The 21,358-nt window shown below is 42.7% G+C and overlaps 2 protein-coding genes across 2 annotated transcripts in view; both read right to left on the bottom strand.

Annotated features, from left to right (window-relative positions):
- Positions 1–51: 51 nt before the first annotated feature.
- DONSON (DNA replication fork stabilization factor DONSON) lies at positions 52–8,199 on the bottom strand. Its single transcript, XM_075542349.1, has 10 exons — positions 7,849–8,199; positions 7,287–7,364; positions 5,571–5,774; positions 4,590–4,768; positions 3,628–3,806; positions 3,022–3,100; positions 2,805–2,909; positions 2,223–2,421; positions 1,608–1,820; positions 52–760 (listed from the first exon to the last, which is right to left on the bottom strand). The coding sequence occupies exons 1-10, from the start codon at positions 8,143–8,145 to the stop codon at positions 623–625; spliced, it is 1,671 nt and encodes a 556-aa protein (XP_075398464.1). The 5' UTR covers positions 8,146–8,199; the 3' UTR covers positions 52–622.
- Positions 8,200–8,558: 359 nt separating this feature from the next.
- The window catches only part of CRYZL1 (crystallin zeta like 1), a 46,364-nt gene continuing 33,564 nt past the window's right edge, over positions 8,559–21,358 (bottom strand). Inside the window, exons 7-13 of the mRNA XM_075542339.1 lie at positions 20,027–20,160; positions 18,731–18,842; positions 14,710–14,808; positions 13,034–13,155; positions 12,147–12,252; positions 9,501–9,546; positions 8,559–9,031 (exon numbers count right to left, since the gene is read on the bottom strand). Of these exons, the coding sequence (XP_075398454.1) occupies positions 8,932–9,031; positions 9,501–9,546; positions 12,147–12,252; positions 13,034–13,155; positions 14,710–14,808; positions 18,731–18,842; positions 20,027–20,160 (719 nt within the window). The 3' untranslated portion in view covers positions 8,559–8,931. The remainder of the gene's footprint in view (positions 9,032–9,500; positions 9,547–12,146; positions 12,253–13,033; positions 13,156–14,709; positions 14,809–18,730; positions 18,843–20,026; positions 20,161–21,358) is intronic.

Here is a 21,358-nt window from a genome sequence, read left to right as displayed (position 1 = left end):
TTGTTTTCTGGACTGTAAAACGAACGCACACTCACACTTCTTCAAACACTGTTTATCACCTTAATGCCTTGATTTCTAAGCACCTTTATTTAAGAAATTTAGAACTGTAAACAATGTGCGAATATCACATTAAGTAGTCCTTTACCAACTTTAAAATGGAGCATACACTCTGGGTTAAGATGCACTAAAAAAAAACCAAGATTTTTGAGTGGCGGAAGACATGCTAATAAAATAGAAGCTATAAAATCATTTGCTGAAGGTAAAAGTTAACCATATAATGTACACTGGCTCCGATGCCACTGGTCAGAAAACCCATTAGATAACACTTAATTCTTAAAAATTTGGCATTTCTAAGAAAACTCTTGGTTATAACTTTTAAGGATTTAGAATTTTCACTCAACTTATTTGAGGTAGATTTTAGAAGTCTTGTCACTGATTAGATATCTGATAAGTTTTTAAGAGATTAATCCTAATTCAATGCATGTAATAAAAAGTGTAGAAAATTTATAAGCAACACTTGAGTGTTCCATTTAGCTTCCAAAATGAACGTTAAAGCCATTATCTTGAATTTCCTCAGAAGACTTTTTTTTCCTGTAATCTCCATTTAGGCTTACTTTGGTGTTCAGGATCTCCAGTTATAAATGTAGTCATTCATTTCCACAAGCTGTAACGATGATTTCCCCAGTAATGGTATTTGACTTAGTTGTTCCAGAGTTTTGGGGTGCAACCCACAGTTGGCAAGTTCCTTATGAACAGTTTCCTGTGGAGATAACAAACATTCAAGTCAGCATATCCCACGGCCACTGAGCTGTGAACAATTTAGTAACCAGGGTGTTCAGTAGTCAACATTAAGAGCAATTCAAAGGGGCCGGAATAACAAAAATGGCTGAGTGCCCAGCTGTTCACAAAGTTGATCTTTCTTTAGAAGCCCTAAGGGCAATGACCCTTTAATACCTTTACTCATGTTGTGGTGACCCCCAACCTTAAAATTATTTTTTGTTGCTACTTCACTTAATTTTGCAGCGTCTCCTTTTGTGCATAAAAAGTTGCTAGGGGGAAGAAAAAAAAGGTTGCTAGGAGGTGGATCCAATTTGATAGCACCCAACAAACTGTTGTGTGGAAAAATTATCTGGTGATGTGCTCCTATACAGGGCTCATCCAGGTCCCTGAGGGACTCCACTGAAAGCAAATAAGGGCAACACCTCAGAAAGTTGAACAACTGCTAGTGTCAGGCTTCTAAAATACGCTATTTTTACCAGTCCAAGCTGATGAAACAACTACAGGTCTTAATTGCAACCCTTCAAATGGAAAACCTGGTTTTACTCGTATCAAAGTTTCTGATGTAAGACTTCCTTCTCATCGTCAGTCTTATACCATAGGAATGAGAGGACATGTAAATAAAGACCCTTTTTGACCTGGGATATTTTTTAGTCGAGTGTAGGAGCCTGTATTATAAACCTCTCAAAAGCAATTTAGACATTAACCCTCCCCATTAAGTAATTTAATAATTGGTTAAAATGAAGTCACACTTGTATGAGTAATCTCAATTTGATTGGTGCAGCTAAAAATATAAGCTATACTTAAATTGCATAAAGCTGTATACTGACCTTATCCAGTACTTTATCCACTGGTGGGCTGATGTTAAATACAGCGGTTGGTTCATGTGTATACAGTCCTGCTGAAAAAGACCCGCTCTGTGAAGACTTGAGGAGCATAAGCACAGAATGTAGAGAATGAGGCATAATCGGGCCTGTAATCTCCAAACTAAATTGATCTTTGTATCCAGAAGGAGCTTGTGTCTTCACATTTACACTTCGTGCCTTCATAAAATTTTAAAGAGAAAATTATCACACTCTCAAGATACAGTGCTGCCATGTCCTAATTGTTTTCAATAAATTCTGAGTTTTGCTCATTAATATCAAGTAACAAAAGCAGATTCTAAGACATTAAAATAATTTTGCTAATAATACATTCTTTTAACTTATCCATGACTAATGACATTCTATATTATTTAAATAGAATGACTCAAAAATGGCAAAAAGGAAATAACCAAAATGTATCCGCCACCAATTAAGTAAATATTACTTCACTGTAAACCATGAAACATGCACCAAGATGCTAGTACTTACTCTAAATCAAATGACTTAGAGGGAAAAAAAGGTACTTGATCAAAAAGCAAGTTTATTGGGGATTATTATAGAACTTCTTTGCCCCATTTTTACCTTAAGCATTTGCATTGTGGCACCTCTGAAAGCTACTGGGGATAACAGGGTTGGTGGAAGTCCTGCCTGTGGACCAGAGGTGGCCACTAGACTCTTACAGTTGATCAAAAAATTGAGCAAAGTCAAAGTGTTGATTCCTTTCACCAAAACAACAGACTCAGGCTTATGATCCATCTGCACTTCATGTTTTTCTTTCCGTCTGAGGACAACAATCAAGGAAATTCAAATTCTCACACCTGTGGCAAAAGCAGTTACCTTGATTGAATCACCATTTTCAAAAGGAAGTATTCTTGCTACCATTCTCTGCCACAACAGATCCTGGGGCTTTTGACAGCTGACCAAGATTATTATGTTTTTTTCTCATTTAAAAACAAACAAAAAACCACCATTCTGTTCCTTTATGAATTTAATCAAAACGGAATGTTTTCACTCTAAAAATATTAGCTTAATAATTGTTTAACGTATTGGTACATTTGGCTTATTTAATGTCATGATGGGAAACTAAAATTAGCAGGATTTTTCGTTATAGTGACTTAAGGTGGTAAGCTGCTCATAAACATGATTCAGTAACTGAAAGGATACAACTTGATAGAGAGTATGTCTGGCTTTTTAATTTTATCTTGCACACCCATCTCCTTCAACCAGGAAAAAGTTTCCTCTTCATCCTCATCACTGATGGCTTGCTCCCTATGAAATTGTTATTGTTAGGGTTTTCATCTCATACAGCTGTTACTGCTATAAAACGTTCTCAGTGACATCTTGTTTAGTCACTGGACGATGTAAAATATGTATTACATACTCTCCATGTCCCAAGCTTGTTCCAGGTCTTTTCTTCTTATGGGCAGTTTCTTTTATTAAAGGCAGAGAAAAGTCAATACCTACATTAGGAAAAAAATTTTTAAAATAATTCTCCAAATACATTCAACAGGCCTGTTCTATCAAAGAGTACAATAGCTGAAGACGGCAATGGTTTTACAATTGAGCTAAGGCAGTACAGTAGCTTGTTTTCTTCACAGTTGCCCACAAGAAATACATCTCAAAATATACTCAACTTCATGTAATTTTCATAAATTTTATTTCAGTCCATTATAAAAAAAAAGGTGCCATTTGAGGCCACATAAATAATTTCATCCTCTACTATTGTATCCTAACCCAGTCTGAAATCCTGTTTAAGGGCATAATTTGTAGGATAACTGACTTTTCTTGGGTCTTATTTGAAAAAGCAGATAGGGGAACACTATTTTCTTAATGCTCTGGTTCAGCGACAAATCACTGCTGAAACAAAATCAGGAGACATTTAAAATATTGGCACATAATTAATAAAACTGTTCTAATGACTTGTCTAAGGGAAGCTAAGTGTTTATTCTGTACAGTAAGGAGCTACCACTTTAAACTGATACGCTACCTTCATTTTTCATAGCTTCTCTTAAACCTCTAGTTGTGGGGGAGATGAGCGCTGTGATGACATCACTTCCAGCAAAGCCTGCTGCCCGGAACAGGACAGTGAACTGATAGGTACAAATGTAGAAATAGGGGCAAAGCTTTGTTTTCAGCAGATTATATAGAGAAGTAAAGCTTACTGACCTACAAAACAAGAGACGTTCCATTAGGTGTTGTTAAACGTTCAGCTCAGCACTCCAAACAATTATACAATGCCTAGTTTAAAACATAGCTCCAAGATGACGGATCCTGCTAGAATTGTTGTGGTCACATTCAACTTGACTTTTAAAGCTCTGAAACTGGTAATGAATGGGGTGATTCCTAATAAGTAGTGTTTGTCAATCGTGCATGAACCAATGTTTAGAAAACAAAAATTGGTTGACTGTTGGCTTTCTCTGAGCAACTTCTGTTGATGAGAACAGACGTAGACACTGACAGAAACCTTACAGAATTGTTTACATAAAACACATATACTTCAGAATTAAGAATGAAGTTTAGAAATTGTAAACAGCTTTAGTGATGGCAATAAACATTTTTAGATAAACACTTCAGAAAGATTATCTTTATACCATTATGCACTTTACATGGCAAATACAACTAAGAGAAAGTACCGTGTGGAGGGGGAGGCAGCAGGGAGGGAGGGGAAAAATGAGCTGATACCAAGAGCTCAAGGAGAAAGCAAATGTTCTGAGAATGATGAGGGCAACAAATGTACAGATGTGCTTGACACAATGGATGGATGTGTGAACTGTGATGAGTTGTATGAGTCCCCCAATAAAATGATTTAACAACAACAAAAGCACAGAAGCTGAAAGAAAAAGGTCCGTCTCATCTTGGAGAGGCCAGGAGTTAGAATTACAGTAAGAGGATTTACAACTAAATCAGAAACCCACTATTAAACTGCACAACTGTTTTTATTAATCTTACCAGTCACTCATTAAAATGTGTTGCAGGGCATCATCATTTGACCATGGGCTTGTCTTTCCGGTCATTCTTCTATCTGCTCCAATTCGAGGGAACAGTGGCAGCCAGGCTAAAGAAGGGTGGAGCCAATAGACGAGACTCTGCTGGAAGGCACAGCGGAGCTCAGTGGAGAGCCTGGGATCCTAAAATCCAGGGAATGGTGGGCATTTTTTTTTTGCCCCATAAGAAGCACAAAATTCCATTAGTGAGAGACATTGAATATACTCATGCATTTACTCTAAGTATTTCTGTTGCTACCTATAGAAAAGTGTCAATAGCTTTTATGGGTCTGAAATGTATGTTTTCTTAGGAAAATCTTTTCCTGCCAGCCATGACAATTTGTTACACAATATACCAGAAGCACTTAAAACATAAGATGGGGAAAACTTCCGTCACTAACAATCTTGCAGACAACAAGTGCACGTGCGTTTCCGTGTAGCTAACACTACTTGCCCTCAAGCTGTTTGAGAAGTACACAGTGAAAACGAACCATGTGAATCACAAAACATCGTGATCTCGTCACTGGAAGATGTGCCAATGCCCCTGGAGGCGTTCTTTTAGTGGCATTCAGAGCTGCCTTTTGAGAGGAACCAAATGGCAGTTCACAATCACTCACTCAGGTGGCAGCCACGGTGCACTTGAAACCAGTGCATGGCTTGGCTTACTGATTCCTGCCTTCCAGTTAGTAATTCTCAGTTCATGTTTAGCAAGAATTAGTACTGAGAGTTGGTCCGTTCAGGAGCTGCTGAATATGAAAAATCAAACTGCATGGAAAGCATGATTGGAAAAGCTTTCCAAAGCCATGGCTTGTCCTAATTTTTGGACCGAGAAACAAAAGGAAAAATCATTTACCCACTTTTAAGACTGAAGAGTGTCATTTTGCCGAAAAGCACATTTTCACACGACATGCCTTATTTTAAAGCACAGTTATTTTACTTGAGTTACCTGTATCCTCTGAGGTAAGGTACCTTCTGTTGCCCTGCAGTGCTGTACGAGGCCTTGAGCCTCTTCATGTGCTTTCAAATGATCTGCCCAGGCGAAGGGCTGAGAGGAGGTGAAAAGAAGTCTAGTCTTAATACTCCAGTCCACGGGCAACTTGGCGCTTTCTGAGGATGGAACGTCCATTTCGGAGAAAGATCCTGCTGAACCCTTTCAGAAAACAGCACCAAAAACAATCAGTAGTGTCTCAAGAAAAATGTCAGCCACGATCACTGATGTTAAAACATGACTGTGTATCACCACCAGAAATATACCAGCTATGAAAAAAGCCTCAAAGGAGCCACAGTAAACACACAGAGGTCATCTCCAGAAAGCCAGGTACCTTTGTTGGTGGTTGATGATGCTGGAGGACAGGCAGCTTTAACTTTTGGGGTCATACATTTTGATTTTATTTTAGCATTAGGCTGTCTTTTGATTCCATTTTTCTGCAAACTTTTTGATGGCCCCTCATATTATATGATCATTTTAAAACATGAAACTCTATTACGGGTGTCCAAGTGGAAAGGATCTAAGTTTTTATTTTTATTTATTTATGATCTAAGTTTTTAAAAGCATCACAAACCAGGGCTAATCTGCTCCTGCAGGGAAAGCTGTGAGAGACTATTTTTAAGAAACATTTTCTGACCTCAAAATCCGAACTGCCCCCTCCCCCCATGTTTTGCATTCCTCACAGATCAATATCCTCAACATCAGTTTATTTTAGGAGACATTTTAAAATGCCAAGCTCGAAGGACTAGTTTCAAGAGAGTTTGCATGATCAGACAGTCATATATATTAAGCGCAGGGGAACAGGTCTCGGGAAGGACAATGAGGACCCAGGTGTGGTTCAAGTTATCACAACCAAAGTACCCAGGGAACAGAATCAGGAGTGTGGGCGGGGAGAGATGGTGGTGGTAGGCACAGTGAGGGTCAGCGCACCCCAACACACTTTGGGGTGATGTGGGAATCTCATTTGAAGGTCTGGTGGAGGACTGCATTCAAAGGAAAGTTGAGCCTCCAGTGGCTGAATCTGAGGTGAGGTGAAGAAGTCGGTGCTCAAGGAAGAGTGGAAGAATTGTTGGAAGCAGAGGAAACGACCCTGTCTACGACGCTAGTGTTGGTTGGCATCATAAACATTAACATACTACGCCAAGTCCTTGATTTGGGCTGAAGCCATCTTTTTGATGCTGGACAAATCTGCTACAACAGACCCCTAGAATCTTTCACAACAATGACATCACTTGGATGACTAAGGAGCACTGGACTCTGGCACTGCTTCACGTGCATGTGAACGCTGTACAGTGGAAAAGAGCTGATGCGGCAAAATTATGGTAGTGGTAAAGATGAATGCATACATGCTGGCCTGCCCAGAGAATGGGCCCATACAGGCAGAATGCTGCTTAGAACGGAGGAGGGTGAGACTGTCTCTGGCCTGCTCTGGACCTATGTCATCAGGAGAAACCAATGCACCGATCCTGTCTTTCCCCTCCCCAAGCTGTGGAGGGTGCAAGACCCTGGAGAGATGGCCTGAAATTGGTGTGACATCCAGGGACACAGGGCTGGGCAAGGTATCCTTCCATTAGACAGGGAGTGAAGTACTTTCTCAAAGTTCTCTGTGAAAATTTTCCCAACAAAATGCTTCCGAGCAGCACATGTTTACATCTAATGATGGTACAGGTTTACCTTGGATAGTTCAGTAGTGGTGGTTCTTTCAGGAAACTCATCCCATAGCAAATCATTTTCTTGATTAGAATCTAAAACCTGAGTTAAAAACAAAAACCCTTTAAATGACAGTTTACTGTGAAAATGCACAGACCCGGCGCCATTTCCTGAGTTCATAAACTCCTCATCTGTGTCTCACATTCACAATTGAGAGGGAAAGCGGCCTACACTTACTGATGGCGTAAATCTCGTACAAAGCCCCGTCAGGCTGAGGGATAAAGAGAATTGCTAGGAAATTCCGAATGTTAGCCCCAGAATTCCTCCACACCTAAAGTCATGGTTGCTTTTAGGATGCATGGAACCCCGTTCAAAAACAGGACCTTCTCATTCCCTCCCCAAACAGCTGCCTTCCAGGCTCTAGCTAGGTGTCTCGAGGTCTCTCAACGTCTCTCCCTGCACCCGACTGCCCCGTGTCCGGGACACCTCCACTTCTGGTGACCGCCCGACCGCTGCATCTTCGCGCCCGCCCTCGGATTCTCACCGTGCGCGACCCCGAAAAACAAAGGCACCGCCTAGCACTCACCAGGCCCGCGGCCTCGTGCTCCCTGCGGGGTGGCCCGTCTGGGGCTTCGGTGGCAGCCAGCGGCCTGTTATCCAGGCGGGCGAACGGGTTCCTCCGGGCCGGGGGCCCGCGGCCGGTGCCGGCGCCGGCAGGGAAGGGGCGGAGGTGCAGCCCGGCGGCGAGGGCGGCGCGGCGCGGCCCCGGCTCGGGATGCCTGGAGGCGGCCGCAGCATGGCTCCGGCATCTCTTCCGGCGGAGCCGCAGCGTCTCGGGCGGCTTCTTGAAACTGGGCGAGTAGCCGGGGACCGAGAGCGCCATGGCGCGCGGGGCACGGCGCGGAGGGAGGCCGGCCTCAGTTCCCGCGCGCGCGCCGGCCACGCCCCCGGCGGGGTCTGACTGGGCATGCGCCGCGCACTCCCAACCCCCACCCCGCCGAGGCTGGCTCCGGCCGCCGGCCGCGCGGAGCATGCGCCGAGGTACGCCCAGCCGCGCGCCGGCCGCCTCCCGCCGGGAGCCGCTCAGCGCGTGCGCCGTCGCGATCCCGGGCCGCGGGCGGCCTGTCGCAAGGGTCGGTCGGAAACGGCATCTGCGAACCCCGTGCGCCCAAACGGCGCCCCCTTGCGGACCCCTCGCCCGCTCGGCGGAGCCTGCGACCCTCGTGCCCCGAGTGGGAATTTCAGACCCAGCAAGGGCCCGCCGGGCTTGGAAACAGACTCAAATGACTACATACATTGCACCAGCGACGACTTGTTACGGAAGGATGATGCTCAGAGTGGAACTGATACAAAATGACGTCTTGACAGCAACAAACAACATGCAGCTAGCGATTGAGCAGCGTGGCTTTGGCTGAAAGCAGGTTTTCGTCAGGTAAGCATTTTACAGCAGAGGAAAAAGGTAGAGAGAAAAAAGGTTTTCAGAGTATCCCCTTCAGATGTAATAGAATTATGTTGACCATTTGCACAGTAATCTACTTTTCAAATATCTCAGAGCATCTTGCCTTAGCAGGAGAACATGTTTACAAACAACTTGTTTTTTATCTTCTCTTTTTTGCCAGGGAAACTTAGGCTTCAAGTACTGTTCATCCAACTGAGGTCTGAGGAAGAATCAAAACTGAACAACTTGTTTTTTTCTTGCTTCATTTTTTTGAAGAACTTCCATGGAAACTTTGGCTTCATACAGTGGAATGGGTTCATCCAACTGAGGTCTAAGGAAGAATTAAATTAGAAATGTCAGGTCTAGTTACAGTTGATTAGAACATACAGGGTGGTAATTGACCATTGCTGTAGCTCAAATATCAATCAACTTAAAACAAATGTGCCCAAAATACTATTTTTAAAAAGAGGCTAAGTTTTGAAGCGAAGAAAAGCCTACTTTATCTGTTTCCTTTTTGTAGGTGATATGCAGATCCAACTTGAAAACAACAATAACTTTATTTGTCTCTCTTCTCAGGTTACTTTGGGAAGAGCAGGGAGGGAAAGCAAGGATGGGATGGAGAAGGAAAAGCTCATGGGACAATTCCATCTTTAGAAATGTTAACAGATGACAAGATACACTCGGAGGAATATTAAAAAGCTATACAAAATAAATATGGAAAGTGTAAAAGTTTGAAGAGAAATGGACATGCCTGCCTTTATTCCAAGAACAGAAAAATAAAGTTTGGCTGCTTCTCATACCTAAAAACACCAGTTGATAGCTTCTCCATCACATCTTTTAGGATGCGTAGCTGGGAAGACTGTTAAGGTGGCAATGCAAAGGAAAGAGGATTAAATAACACCAGTACGTTTTTCTAGGCAGGTCACTTACCTTGATTTTGTGGGGTTTTTTTGTTTATCTGGAACTCCCCACAGTTCAAAATGGGAAGTAACAGAGTCTGTAAACTAATAAGTTTACCCCTGAAACAGGGACACGGAGAGGATCTGAGAGGTGCTGGACCGACAGCGCTTACTTCCACGTGTAAAGAGAAATGATGGAAGAAGTGGCCAGTGTCTATCCTCAATAATCACTGCTCTCACCCCACATGGACACCACGAGGACGGTCACAGGCGTCTATTTCTGGACCACTTACAGCACTTGTAATACAAATTCGCCTGTCTCAACGTTAGTGCACACTTATTTACTAAAATGGTTGATGAGCAGCTCAAAATCTGATGCAGGAGAGCAAAGTTTATAAATTTTTCTGTGTGTATATACATGCCACCAAGATAATCATCAGTGTAAAAATTAAGAAAAAATTACCCTAATCATTAAGTTATAGATTAATATGGGGACCGAATCTGTATGTAATTTTTGTTGTTGTGTCCCATCAAGTCCGTTGCGACCCATGGTGACCCTACGCACAACAGAACGACTCACTGCCCGGTCCTGCACCGTGCTCAGGGATGCCTATGCTGGAGCCCATCCGTGGCTGTGGTCAATCCATCTTGCTGGAGAATTCTTGACAGCATATAATCTCAAGGTGGCATCTGCATAAGTGATGATTAAATTGCAATGCTCCAGGACATCAGAAAATATAAACTAAAAAATAAGTTTCAAAATATTAAAAAAAAAAAAAAAAGACCTACATCAAAGCTGTTGCTGTCGAGTTGGTATGTGACTCAGGACGACTACAGGACAAGGTAGAACTGCCCCAGAGCGTTTCCCAGGCTGCCAGCTATTTGGAAGGCACAGCTTTCCCCCTCAGAGCAGCTGGCAACTGGGGGAAGGTTAGCTTTCACAACTGTACCACCAGGGCTCCTTTATCTTTAAAAACAACGAATATTACTTACTGAAAAACTCACAATCACTTTCTACTCGTTGCTATAGTTGCCATCAGTATGAATGTGTGTGTGAACCCACAGCCATTGGTTTGATTCTGAATCGCTTTGACTCGCTGTAGGGTTGTTGAGGCTGTAAAGCTTCCCAAGACGAGACAGCCTCAACTTTCTCCTCGGCTCCTCAGGTAGGTTTTCGATTGGTGACTTTGTAGCTAGCAGTTAAAACGCTTACCTGATTTCATCATACCAGGGTTCCATGTGTGTGTACACACATATATAATGACTGTTTCTTTGGACAATTTAACTTATTTCAGGTAGACAGCATGTTTTAACAGTGCACATATGTATGAAATAGATCAAAATCGCGTTCTCAGGGTGGGAGGAGGGACGAGGGGAAGGCTGAGAGAACTGAGTAACAGATAAAAGTAGTCTGGCTTTTGGCATGTAAGGTTAAAAAATGTGTAGTACTTTTTCTTGGTGTTGTCTACTGTTAATATCCCATAGTGATCTTGGTAATTTGTATATTTAGACTTTAAAACTGAAGTGACTGCTTTTAGGGAGCTAAAGAATTTCATTTTCTGAATTTAATACTTAGAAGTAAGTTAAGCTCGTATATTCACGTTAAAGGGATGCTCTGAGTTTGAAATTTTCTTAAAACTTAACAAATGTAACCTCTGAATGAAACCTCTTTCAAAGCTTTGGATTCAGGCTGTCACTGCTCCCTGGGTGCTAGCCTTCAGCCATCACTCACGTGTGACCGCACACATACAAAGGGGATGGGTATGACTTGGTGGACACAAGCAGAAGGCTACAAGGCTCTTCATGTACACACAGGCCCTACTAAGTGCTGAGAACATGTGAAAGATTTTACCAAGCGCAGCTGCTTTTAAAATGGGATGCTTAGAAATGAAAGCTTTTACACTCACATTGAGTGTGCTCTACAATTTTGGACTTTTCCTCATGGAACTGCTTCCATATTATCCCAGGAAAACTCTTCACCCTTTCCCCCAAACTGGTACGATTTGGCTCAATTCACCAGGCTGTTTTCTGACTAACTTCTGCTCTAAAGAATGCAGTTGCATCCTCTTTGAAGGAGATTTCCAGTGTCGAGTATTTGCAAATGTGTCCGACAGACAAACCCTTTACATTCAGCTAAGCACTTGGCAGTGTTTCCTGCAGTTTCCTGTCTTAGGGTGAGGTGTGCAGCTTTTCAGGTTGGGTTCCATCAAGTTGGGTTCAAAGCAAGACAGAGCTTTCTGGTCTAGAAGGGCTTCTCTCTTACTCGGAGAGGACGGACAGCTGGGCTATGACTGCTGTCAGACCACTTGCTGGCTGTGGCCATGAATATGTCTCATTATGCCTCAGTCTCTCCACCTGTGAAATAAAGATCATTTTAAACCTATAGGGTTGTTTTAATATTTAAAGGAATTAATATCAACAAAGCGCTTGGAAAATTGGCAAACTGTGGAAATTAGTTGCTATTACTATTATTGTAAAACCTGAGGATTAAAGTACAAGGTACCGTACATTTCACACTGGAAACGCAAGTCACTGAAAAAAGGATATAAAGGTATTTCCCCTGTTGTACATTTGACAAATTCCATACTTCTTCGTTAAGGAAAGACACAGTTGCTCCTTTGAGGAAGAGGCAGTGGCTATCGGGAGGATCCAGCTTCGACAGAAGGCAGAAAGACTCATCAATCACCGCACAGCAAAAGGCTGACTGGCATCTCCAGCCAGGAAAACTTCTACACAAATACTCAGCACGCAGACTTGAACAGCACCAGAGAGGCTCCAGCGTTTCCTGTTCGATTGCCTGGTATAAAACGATGCCCTGGCAAAGTGACGGGTGCAGGGCCCGTCAGGCAGCCAGGGGCTGAGGCGGTGGTGCAGCGGGACTGGGCAAGGGGACTCGTGCTCGAGACTGCTGGCTGCCCTGAGCAGTCATCCACGTGAGGGCATTGGACAGTCAATAAAGGTTACTGGCATAGGAGAATCATGTCATCTGCACATAAGTCCTGACAGAAAAACATTTAATTTGGAGAGAATAACCAAAATAGCCATATCTAGTTTATTCTAGCTCAAACAATGAAGAAATTGTGGTACATCTATATGGAAAAATTTTGCTAAGTACATGCCAACAATGCTTACAAGAGAAAAATTCTTATTGGAAAACTAAGAAGTCACCACCTTCCCAACCACTAGATGAAATTCACAGTAAGCATTACAGTTGAAGGAGGTGCTCTACTGGGCAGCCTTTCAGCATTTGGCTGGCCCACATGGTAGCTTCCAGTAAACAGTCAACATTTGTTTAAAAAATAAGGTATAATTCAAACTTTTTATTAACATTATTAATAAGGTATAATTCTTGCCTCAAAGAAGATGTAGGCATTCTTCTTTGCTACTTACTTTCCTTTGGTGTAATTGTAATGCTTTCTCATTTCTGACTGTACCTGAAGGTTTTCTTCTCTTGTTACCCAGTGGCCTCCGACAGCCAGAAGTGTGATGATATCATGCTTATGCGGCAGCAGGTGCACTTTTATAGCAGGCTCATCATCCTTACTGTACAATCTCACTTATGAGGGAGTAGTCGAGAAAACAAAAAACGGGGGGGGGGGGGAGGAGGGTAAGGAGAAATGTATTTTATTGATAACATGCATAAAAAACTTCTCTTTGCTTTTAATACAGGAAGGATTTTCCCTAGAAAAAAGCGAAACAGGACGCACCCACCCACCCACCCACTGCTTCACATTCTGTTGACAAACCACATGGAGCTATGCTGATGGCAGCCAGAGCCCTGGAGCTGGAGGAGCCACGTGGAGACCCCTGACAGTGCTGAGATGCTTCCACCACCACTGGATCCACAAGACTTTCCACCCACTGGCCTGCGATCTTACTGCGTTCGGCATCATTGCATGCATTGCGTGAGTTGGGAAGAGGGCTTTATAGATTGGTATCAGGCACATGGGCTAATATTGGACTTACGGACTTGATCTGACTGGGTTGGGATGTTTTCTTAATATACAATTGCTCTTTGATATAAAGCTCTCTTACACACACAAAATAAAAAAGAAAAGAAAAACAGTTTATTCAGGTGCCTAAAAATACACATTTTGTACCAAAAGTGGTCATAAAATATAAACAAGGTTTAATTTTTAAGAGAAATAACTAAAGATAAAATCTATTTTCATTTGAGAATCAGGCAAGATAAGAACACATAATGGAATCTGATAATTTAATCATAACACTGATAACAGTTTTTCCACTGGGAAAAATGGATTTCTGTCTAAGGAACTCAGAGGCGCTCATTGTGACCCACAACAGCCCTACAGGTGATAGTCCAGCTGCCCTACAGGAGGGTCCAAGGCTATAAATCTTTTTCGAAACCACACCTCTCCCGAGGGGCAGCTGGCAGGTTTGAACCAGCGGCCTTTCAGCTTAACTTCTGCAGCACTCAGGCTCTTTCAAGATATGTCTACTTTGACACAATTATGGACGTGTCTCTTGGGGAAAATAAGGAAAGCCAATGAAATGAATGTTTACTTCTACTGACAATGAAAATATACACAATGGCCAATTTCCACAGGAAAACATGCGTTACAGTGTAAATGGTAGACTTTTTCAGGCTTTATGTGCGGTGGCAAAAGCTTAAGGAAAGGGGAAAAGGGGATGCATTGCTGCATGTTTTCCAGAGACTGCAGGTGCCCAGCAGCCAATGGGGCAGCCACACATGGCGCAAGGCCTGAGTAAACCTCTGGGTGCCACCTGGGAACTGTTTAGGAAGGAGAGCAGGCTTGCCGGTTTCTTGTCCCATCACCTCAACTCTAATGTTTCACCAAAAGCAGTATTTCTTTGAAAAGAGCAACCAAAAGTCACTTTTCTAGAACATGTAAGCTTTCTGCTGTTCATCCTATACTTCAAAGGTGAGGATGTGCTCTCTTCCGGGGGCGGTTTACATGGGGACCAGTGAAGAAGCTTCAACGTAGAGATTTTACTTTAAAAATAAAGGGAGTGGGGCTGAGTGGGGGAAGAGCAGATATATAACAATGAATCATTCAATTTAATAATGATTTTCCAATTTAATTTTTTGAATTTATTAAACTAAAAAAATTACACAGGTTGTACTCACCTCCAGCATCTAGGACAATATCAACTCCTAGGCCACCTGTCTCTTCCAAACAGCTTTCAGCAACGTGGACTTTTCCATTAGATATGTCGATCACTCGGGCTGGAATGGACAGGAAGCCAGGTTATGTATCGTTCTTTATGTGATCAACAGAGAAATGACGGAAAAAGAGGCAGAACAAACAGATATTCATCCTCTGAGTTAAGAAGTTGAAACAGGGGAAGGTGTGGGGGAGAGAGGGGGAACCGATCACAATAATTGATATAACTCCCTCCCAGGGGGATAGAAAACTGAAGCGTGGGTAAAGGAGATAGCAATCAGTGTAAGACAAGAAAAAAAGTTAATTATCAAGGATTCATGAGGGGTGTGGGAGGGAGAAAATGAGCTGATATCAAGAGCTCAAGTAGAAAGAAAACGTTTGGGAGAAGATGATGGCGACATATGTACAAAAGTGCTTGACATAATGGATGGATGTATGGATTGTGTAAGAGCTGTAAGAGCCCCCAGTGAAATAATTTTTTTAAAAATCAAGCTTCTCTGATGATTTTCTCAGCACACACAAGCTGGTGAGAGGATACAAACCTAATTTTAAACTATGCAGTATTCCCTTGTTCTGTTTCCATAAGTACCTCTTGATTCATGCACAGGTTCTGTGTGAACACCATGCAGAGTTCTGGAATTGTCTGTCTCAAGGCTATCCATAGTTGATTACGATCCACCCAGTCAAATGCCTTGGCATAGCCAACAAAACAAGTAAACACATTTCTGGCATTCTCTGCTTTCAGCCAGGATCCGTCTGACATCAACAATGATACCCTTTGTTCACATCCTCTTGTGAACTGGCCTGAACCTCTGGCAGCTAGCTCCCTGTGAATGTACTGCTGCAGCTATGTATTGTTGGATGATCTTCAGCAAATCTTACTTGCAGGTGCTATTAATGATGTTGTTTGATAATTTGAGCATTCGGTTGGGTCCCCTTTGTTTGGAACGGGTACAAATAAGCATCTCTTCCAGTCACTTGGCCAGGCAGCTGTCTTCCAGATTTTCTGGCATAGACAAACGAGTGCTCCCAGGGCTTCATTCGCTTGTTGGACGTTTCAATTGGCACTCCATCAACTCTTGGAGCCTTGCTTTTGGCTACTGCTTTCAGTGCAGCTTGAACTTCTTCCCTCAACACCATTGGTTCTTGCTCACATGCTGCCTCCTGAAGCGGTGGACTGTAGTCTAGCTGAATGCAACTAACAGAAACCCAGCAAGAGAGGAGAACTGCCCCTGTGGGGCTCGAGATGAAGTCCTTAGAGGGGCGCGCAGCAGCATCTTCCTTCATGGAGCGAGTGGTGGCTGTAAACCACTGACCTTGTTAACTGCTGACCAGCTTGCCGCTCAGTGGGCAACCCAGCATGCCGCATGGACTGCTCCTAAGTCAGGAGTGCATGCAAACCAAGACATAAGAGTAAGTGCGTTCAGATTTAATAAAGTTGGAGACGGCTGTTGCATTTGACTAATTGACTCAGCTGGTAACTGACAGGTTGGAGGTGAAGTCCACCAAGAGAGGCACCTTGACAGAAATGGTGATCTACTTCTAAAAGATCAATCGATGAGAACCCTATGGGATAAAGATTTATGCTCAACACATGGTATGCCATGCGTCAGAATCCATGTTAGGGCAACTGCCCTAACATGTAAGCTAGGAAGTCCGTGACTGTCCTCTGCTGCTGCTGCTGTGTGCACTCATGTCCAGTCTGGCCCACAGTGGCCTGACGTGACAGAGCAGGTCTCCTAGGTGCGCATCCGTACAGCAGCAGATCAGCAAGCCTTTTCACCTGAGGAGCTGCGGGGGCAGGGCGGGGGTGGGGGGGGGTGGGGGCTCAATTGCTGGCCTTTTCTTCGGCAGCTGAAGGAAAATCACTATGCAGCCAGGGCTCCCTATTCTTCTCAGTAATAGGAATCCCTCCCACTCCACTACAGACTCACTCACCCGAGTGAAGAAAATTCCCGAGAAGAAGGAAGAAAGAATATCGTTATGTTTAGCAGAGTTAGTAACATTTAAAGTACTGTTAACTGGCTGCTTAAAAGTATTATGTTAATTAGAATAATTTAGTGAGAATTTAAAAAAATCTAAAAATTTAAACTCCTATTGAAGGCATAATTAAAAATAATTTAATAACTTTTGTTGAAAATAATTCCCTAGAGAGTTGTGTAGATTAGAGGTATCATTAAACAGTGACCTAAGTAGTCCAAAGGGCAGGAGAGCAGGGCCCAGGGTCAAGGGAACAACAAGTGATCCAAAATTGATGGCGAGCAGAGTGAAGGAGGCCTGGTTGGGCTTGAACAAGAGGAATTACTGAAACCCAAATAAAGGCTGAGCATGATAGTGGGATAAGAGGAAAGTCAAAGGAAATAGAGGAAAGAACTAGAAGGCAAAGGGCATTTATAGAGGGCTAAATATAGGCAGGTACATATGTAAATATATTTATTTATGATCCTGGGGAAATAGATCTATATGCATATATTTATAGGTTTAGTGTTAAGGTCAAAGAAGGACATTGGGCCTCCACTGAAGTACTCCTTTAATGCAAGAATACTTTCTTCTATTAAGTTGGCATTCCAGGATGCTCACCTTCCCAACATGATAGCTGAAGACAAAGCGGGTACATATGCAAATGTGGTGAAGAAAGCTGATGGTGCCTGGCTAATAAAAGATATAGCATCTGGGGTCTTAAAAGGCTTGAAGGTACACACGCGGCCATCTAGCTCAGAAGCAACAAAGCCCACATGGAAGAAGCACACCAGCCTGTGTGATCACGAGGTGTCAATGGGATCAGGTATCATCAGAACAAAAAACCATATGCGGAGTGGGGACCCAAAGCCCATCTGTAGGCAACTGGACATCACCTTACAGAAGGGTTGTAGGGAGAAGACAAGCCAGTCAGGGTGCAGTGTAGCACCGATGAAACATAACTTTCCTCTAGTTCCTAAATGCTTCCTCCCCCTGCCCCACTATCATGATCCTATTTCTACCTTGCAAATCTGGCTAGACCAGAGGATGTACACTGGTACAGATAGGAACTAGAAACACAGGGAATCCAGGACAGATGATCCCCTCAGGACCAGTAGTAGTAAAAGGGGTGTACCGGGAGGGTGGAGGGAAGGTGGGGTGCGAAAGGGGAACCGATTACAAGGATCTACATATAACCCCTTCCTTGGGGGATGGACAACAGAAAAGTGGGTGAAGGGAGATGTTGGACAGTATAAGACATGACAAAATAATAATGATTTATAAATGATCAGGGTTTGCAAGGGAAGGAGGAGCAGGGGAAATGAGCTGATACCAAGGGCTCAAGTAGAAAGCAAATGCTTTGAGGAGGATGATGCCAACAAATGTGCTTGACACAATGGATGGATATATGGATTGTGTTAAGAATTGTATGAGCGCCCAATAAAATGATTAAAAAAAACTCCATATAATGTGATGCTTTAATATATTGATTTATTGACTAGCACCAAAGTGGCATTAAGTATTTCTAAACTGTATCAAAGCTCCCCCAGTCAAACTTAACAATGCTTCGGACATGGACAAATGTAGGTTACAAAGACTGAAATAATTAATTGAAAACGATCACTTAAGATACAGGCTGTTAACGGAAAGGTTTAAACCCATCAGTTATCCTTAGAAAGGTGAATCTATTTGCTCCCATCAAGACGGACAATCTCAGAAACCCTCCGTGGGTCACTGTGGGCCGGAACCCACGTGAGGGCAGTAGCATCACTTAGCGTATACACTCGTGTACAAGCCCAGGTTTCTCAGCACAGCTGTAATGCAGTTTTTGTGGTAAAATCAGGTGCCTCGGCTGATACTCGGTCAGCTGATACTGGAGTCTATATGGTAAGTAAACGCCTGTGTTCTTTCAAGTGACTCAGCACAGGTACAAAAGACATTTAAAGGTGACTTTCATTTGGGAATGTCAGTGCGTTTACATCTCTTTAAAATCTTGTGTTTTAAAGCTTGTATAATAGCACCTACCTATGGTAGGCCTAACTCTTTCAAGGAGCTGCTTGTCTTCCAGGCCAAAGGCTGTTGAAATCACCTTGGCTCCTCTGTGGTGTGCTAACTGAATAGCTATTGTCCCAAAAGCCTGTGAGAACAAAAAGAAAACAAACAAGCAAAAAACCCCACGGGCTGGTTAATGGATAAAAGGCAAAGGCCATAAATAACTTACTTTATACATCACTTAACACAGTAGACTTCACTATACATTTATAGGCTATCCAACAGAAAGAAAGAAACATTGCAGACAAGTCCAGTAGGGGGAACATTTGGCTAACTTTCTTCAGAAGAGGTTGCCTGAGCCATGTGGTCACACTCTGGCTAACCACCGGATGTGTTCTCAAGGCTGAGAGAAAAATGGCGTTGTCTGCAAGATGCTGGACTCTAATTACATAATGATCTGGTAATCCAGCTACCTCTTTGAAGATGACAGAACTTCAAAAGACATTGACCTCTGCTGACCCATGGGCAAGCTGCAGGAAGCCCCTCTATGCCAATGTTGGACACCAGGCTGAAGCCAAGCAGGAGAGTCCTGCCTCTGTACCAGACACAAAGCACTCTCACGCTCAGCCAGATCCAAGTCAACTATACACTCACCCCAAGGATTCTAATGTGTGAAACAACTATTGTGTTTTCCTGTATTCTTAGTGTCTTGACTACTTTTTGATGACATATGTATGTAATATATTTAAATCAGTGCTTTCTGGATCGTGCATGATGAACCTATGAAACAAGATGCTTTATTAACATTTAATGTGTGAGGAACACAATACACAATTGTAAATGAACTCTGGGGTCGACCTTCAAAGGCAGAGGAGCTCTGGTGGCATCGTGGGTTATTCCTTGGGCTGTGAACCACAAAGTGAACAGTTCAAGCACACCAGCTGTCCCTGAGGAGAAAGATTTGTTTTCCTATAAAGACTGACAGCCTGGGAACCACAAGGGCAGTTCTACTCTGTCTTGGTTGTTATGAGTCGGAGTAGATTTAATCATAGTAACTTTTTGTTTGCTTTGTCACAGGCAAGAACAAACATGGATTGTCTATTTCAAAAAGTAGTAGCAAATTTAAAGAAATAATTATTGTAGAAAACTAAACACATGAAATCTTATTTTATCTCCTATTGATAATAACTGCTTTATTATAACAAAATTTTAAAAAGAAATCAATCAATAAACTGCTGACAAGGAAATACATTAGCAAATGGACAGCCCATTTATAAAGATCCTAAGTTCACTGCATTTTAGTTTGTTTCTAGACAAAACAACACCCACACTGGCTCCATCCATGATCAGCACCGATTTCCCAGGAGCCAGATGAGAAAGACAGTGAAGAGCAGTGTAGGCTCGAAGTCCATCCCGAATGGTTCCAGCCGCTTCTGTCCATGTAACCTTCTCTGGCTTAGGAACTGTCACAAAGAACAAGAAGACACAAGCCATTAGCACGTGAGGAAAAGATGCATTAGCCAGCCCCCATTAGTTGAGCTGGCTCTCCATCTCCGGTCCTACCACTTCCCATGCCGTCATCTCTCACCTACTTTTGGCTCCATGTTCGCTCTGGCTCCTGTCCAATCCATTCTCAACATAGAGGCTAGTGTGTGTGTGCTTTTGATTGTGAAATAAAACTCACATGGAATATAAAACACAATTGGATGGAACCTCCAGTGGAGCCTCCATCCAGGTAGAGAGAGAACACAGCCATCAGCAGCTTCCTCTCTTCGCCAGAGGTCACCTCTGTTCTAATTTAAGTTTGTGTTCATCCTTACGGTTAACTAATGCTCAAGTATGCACTCAAACAATTTTGCTTTGCCTGGATTTTAACTTTATATGAATGAAATCACACTGCTCTATTCTAGGACACTGTGAGGCTCTGATTTTTCCTGTTTAATGGCACTCTCTTATATGAAAAGCATCTTCGTTTGATTATGCAATCTTCAGTTGAGGGACATTTTTATTGTTTTCAGATTTTTGACAGGTATAACAATGCAGTTTAGTGTATTTTTTGAGGTAATATGCATTTTAAAAATCATTATATTAGGGGCTCATACAACTCTTATGACAATCCATACATCAATTATGTAAAGCACATTCATTTGTACGTTCATTACCTTCATCATTCTCCACTTAAGCCCTGGCACCAGCTCATTTTCCCCCTCCCTCATGAACCCTTGATAATTTATAAATTATTATTTTGTCATATCTTGCCCTGTCTGACATCTCTCTTCACCCACTTTTCTTTTGTCCATCCCCCAGGGAGGAGGTTATATGTAGATCCTTGTAATCGCTTCCCCCTTTCCAACCCACCCTCCCTCCACCCTCCGGGTATCACCACTTACACCACTGGTCCTGAAGGGATCATCTGTCCTGTGTTCCCTGTTTTTTTTAATCGTTTTATTAGGGGCTCATACAACTCTTGTCACAATCCATACATACATCAATTGTGTAAAGCATATTTATACATTTATTGCACTCATCATTCTCAAAACATTTGCTCTCTACTTAAGCCCAGGCATCAGGCCCTCATTTTTCCCTTCCTCCCCACTCCCTCATGAACCCTTGATAATGTATAAATTATTATTTTGTCCTATCTTGCCCTGTCCGACATCT

The sequence above is a fragment of the Tenrec ecaudatus genome, chromosome 2 (genome assembly GCF_050624435.1).
Source record: "Tenrec ecaudatus isolate mTenEca1 chromosome 2, mTenEca1.hap1, whole genome shotgun sequence".
Lineage (NCBI taxonomy): Eukaryota > Metazoa > Chordata > Mammalia > Afrosoricida > Tenrecidae > Tenrec > Tenrec ecaudatus.
Note: the sequence above shows the minus strand (reverse complement) of the source record. Positions and strands in the feature narration are given on the sequence as shown.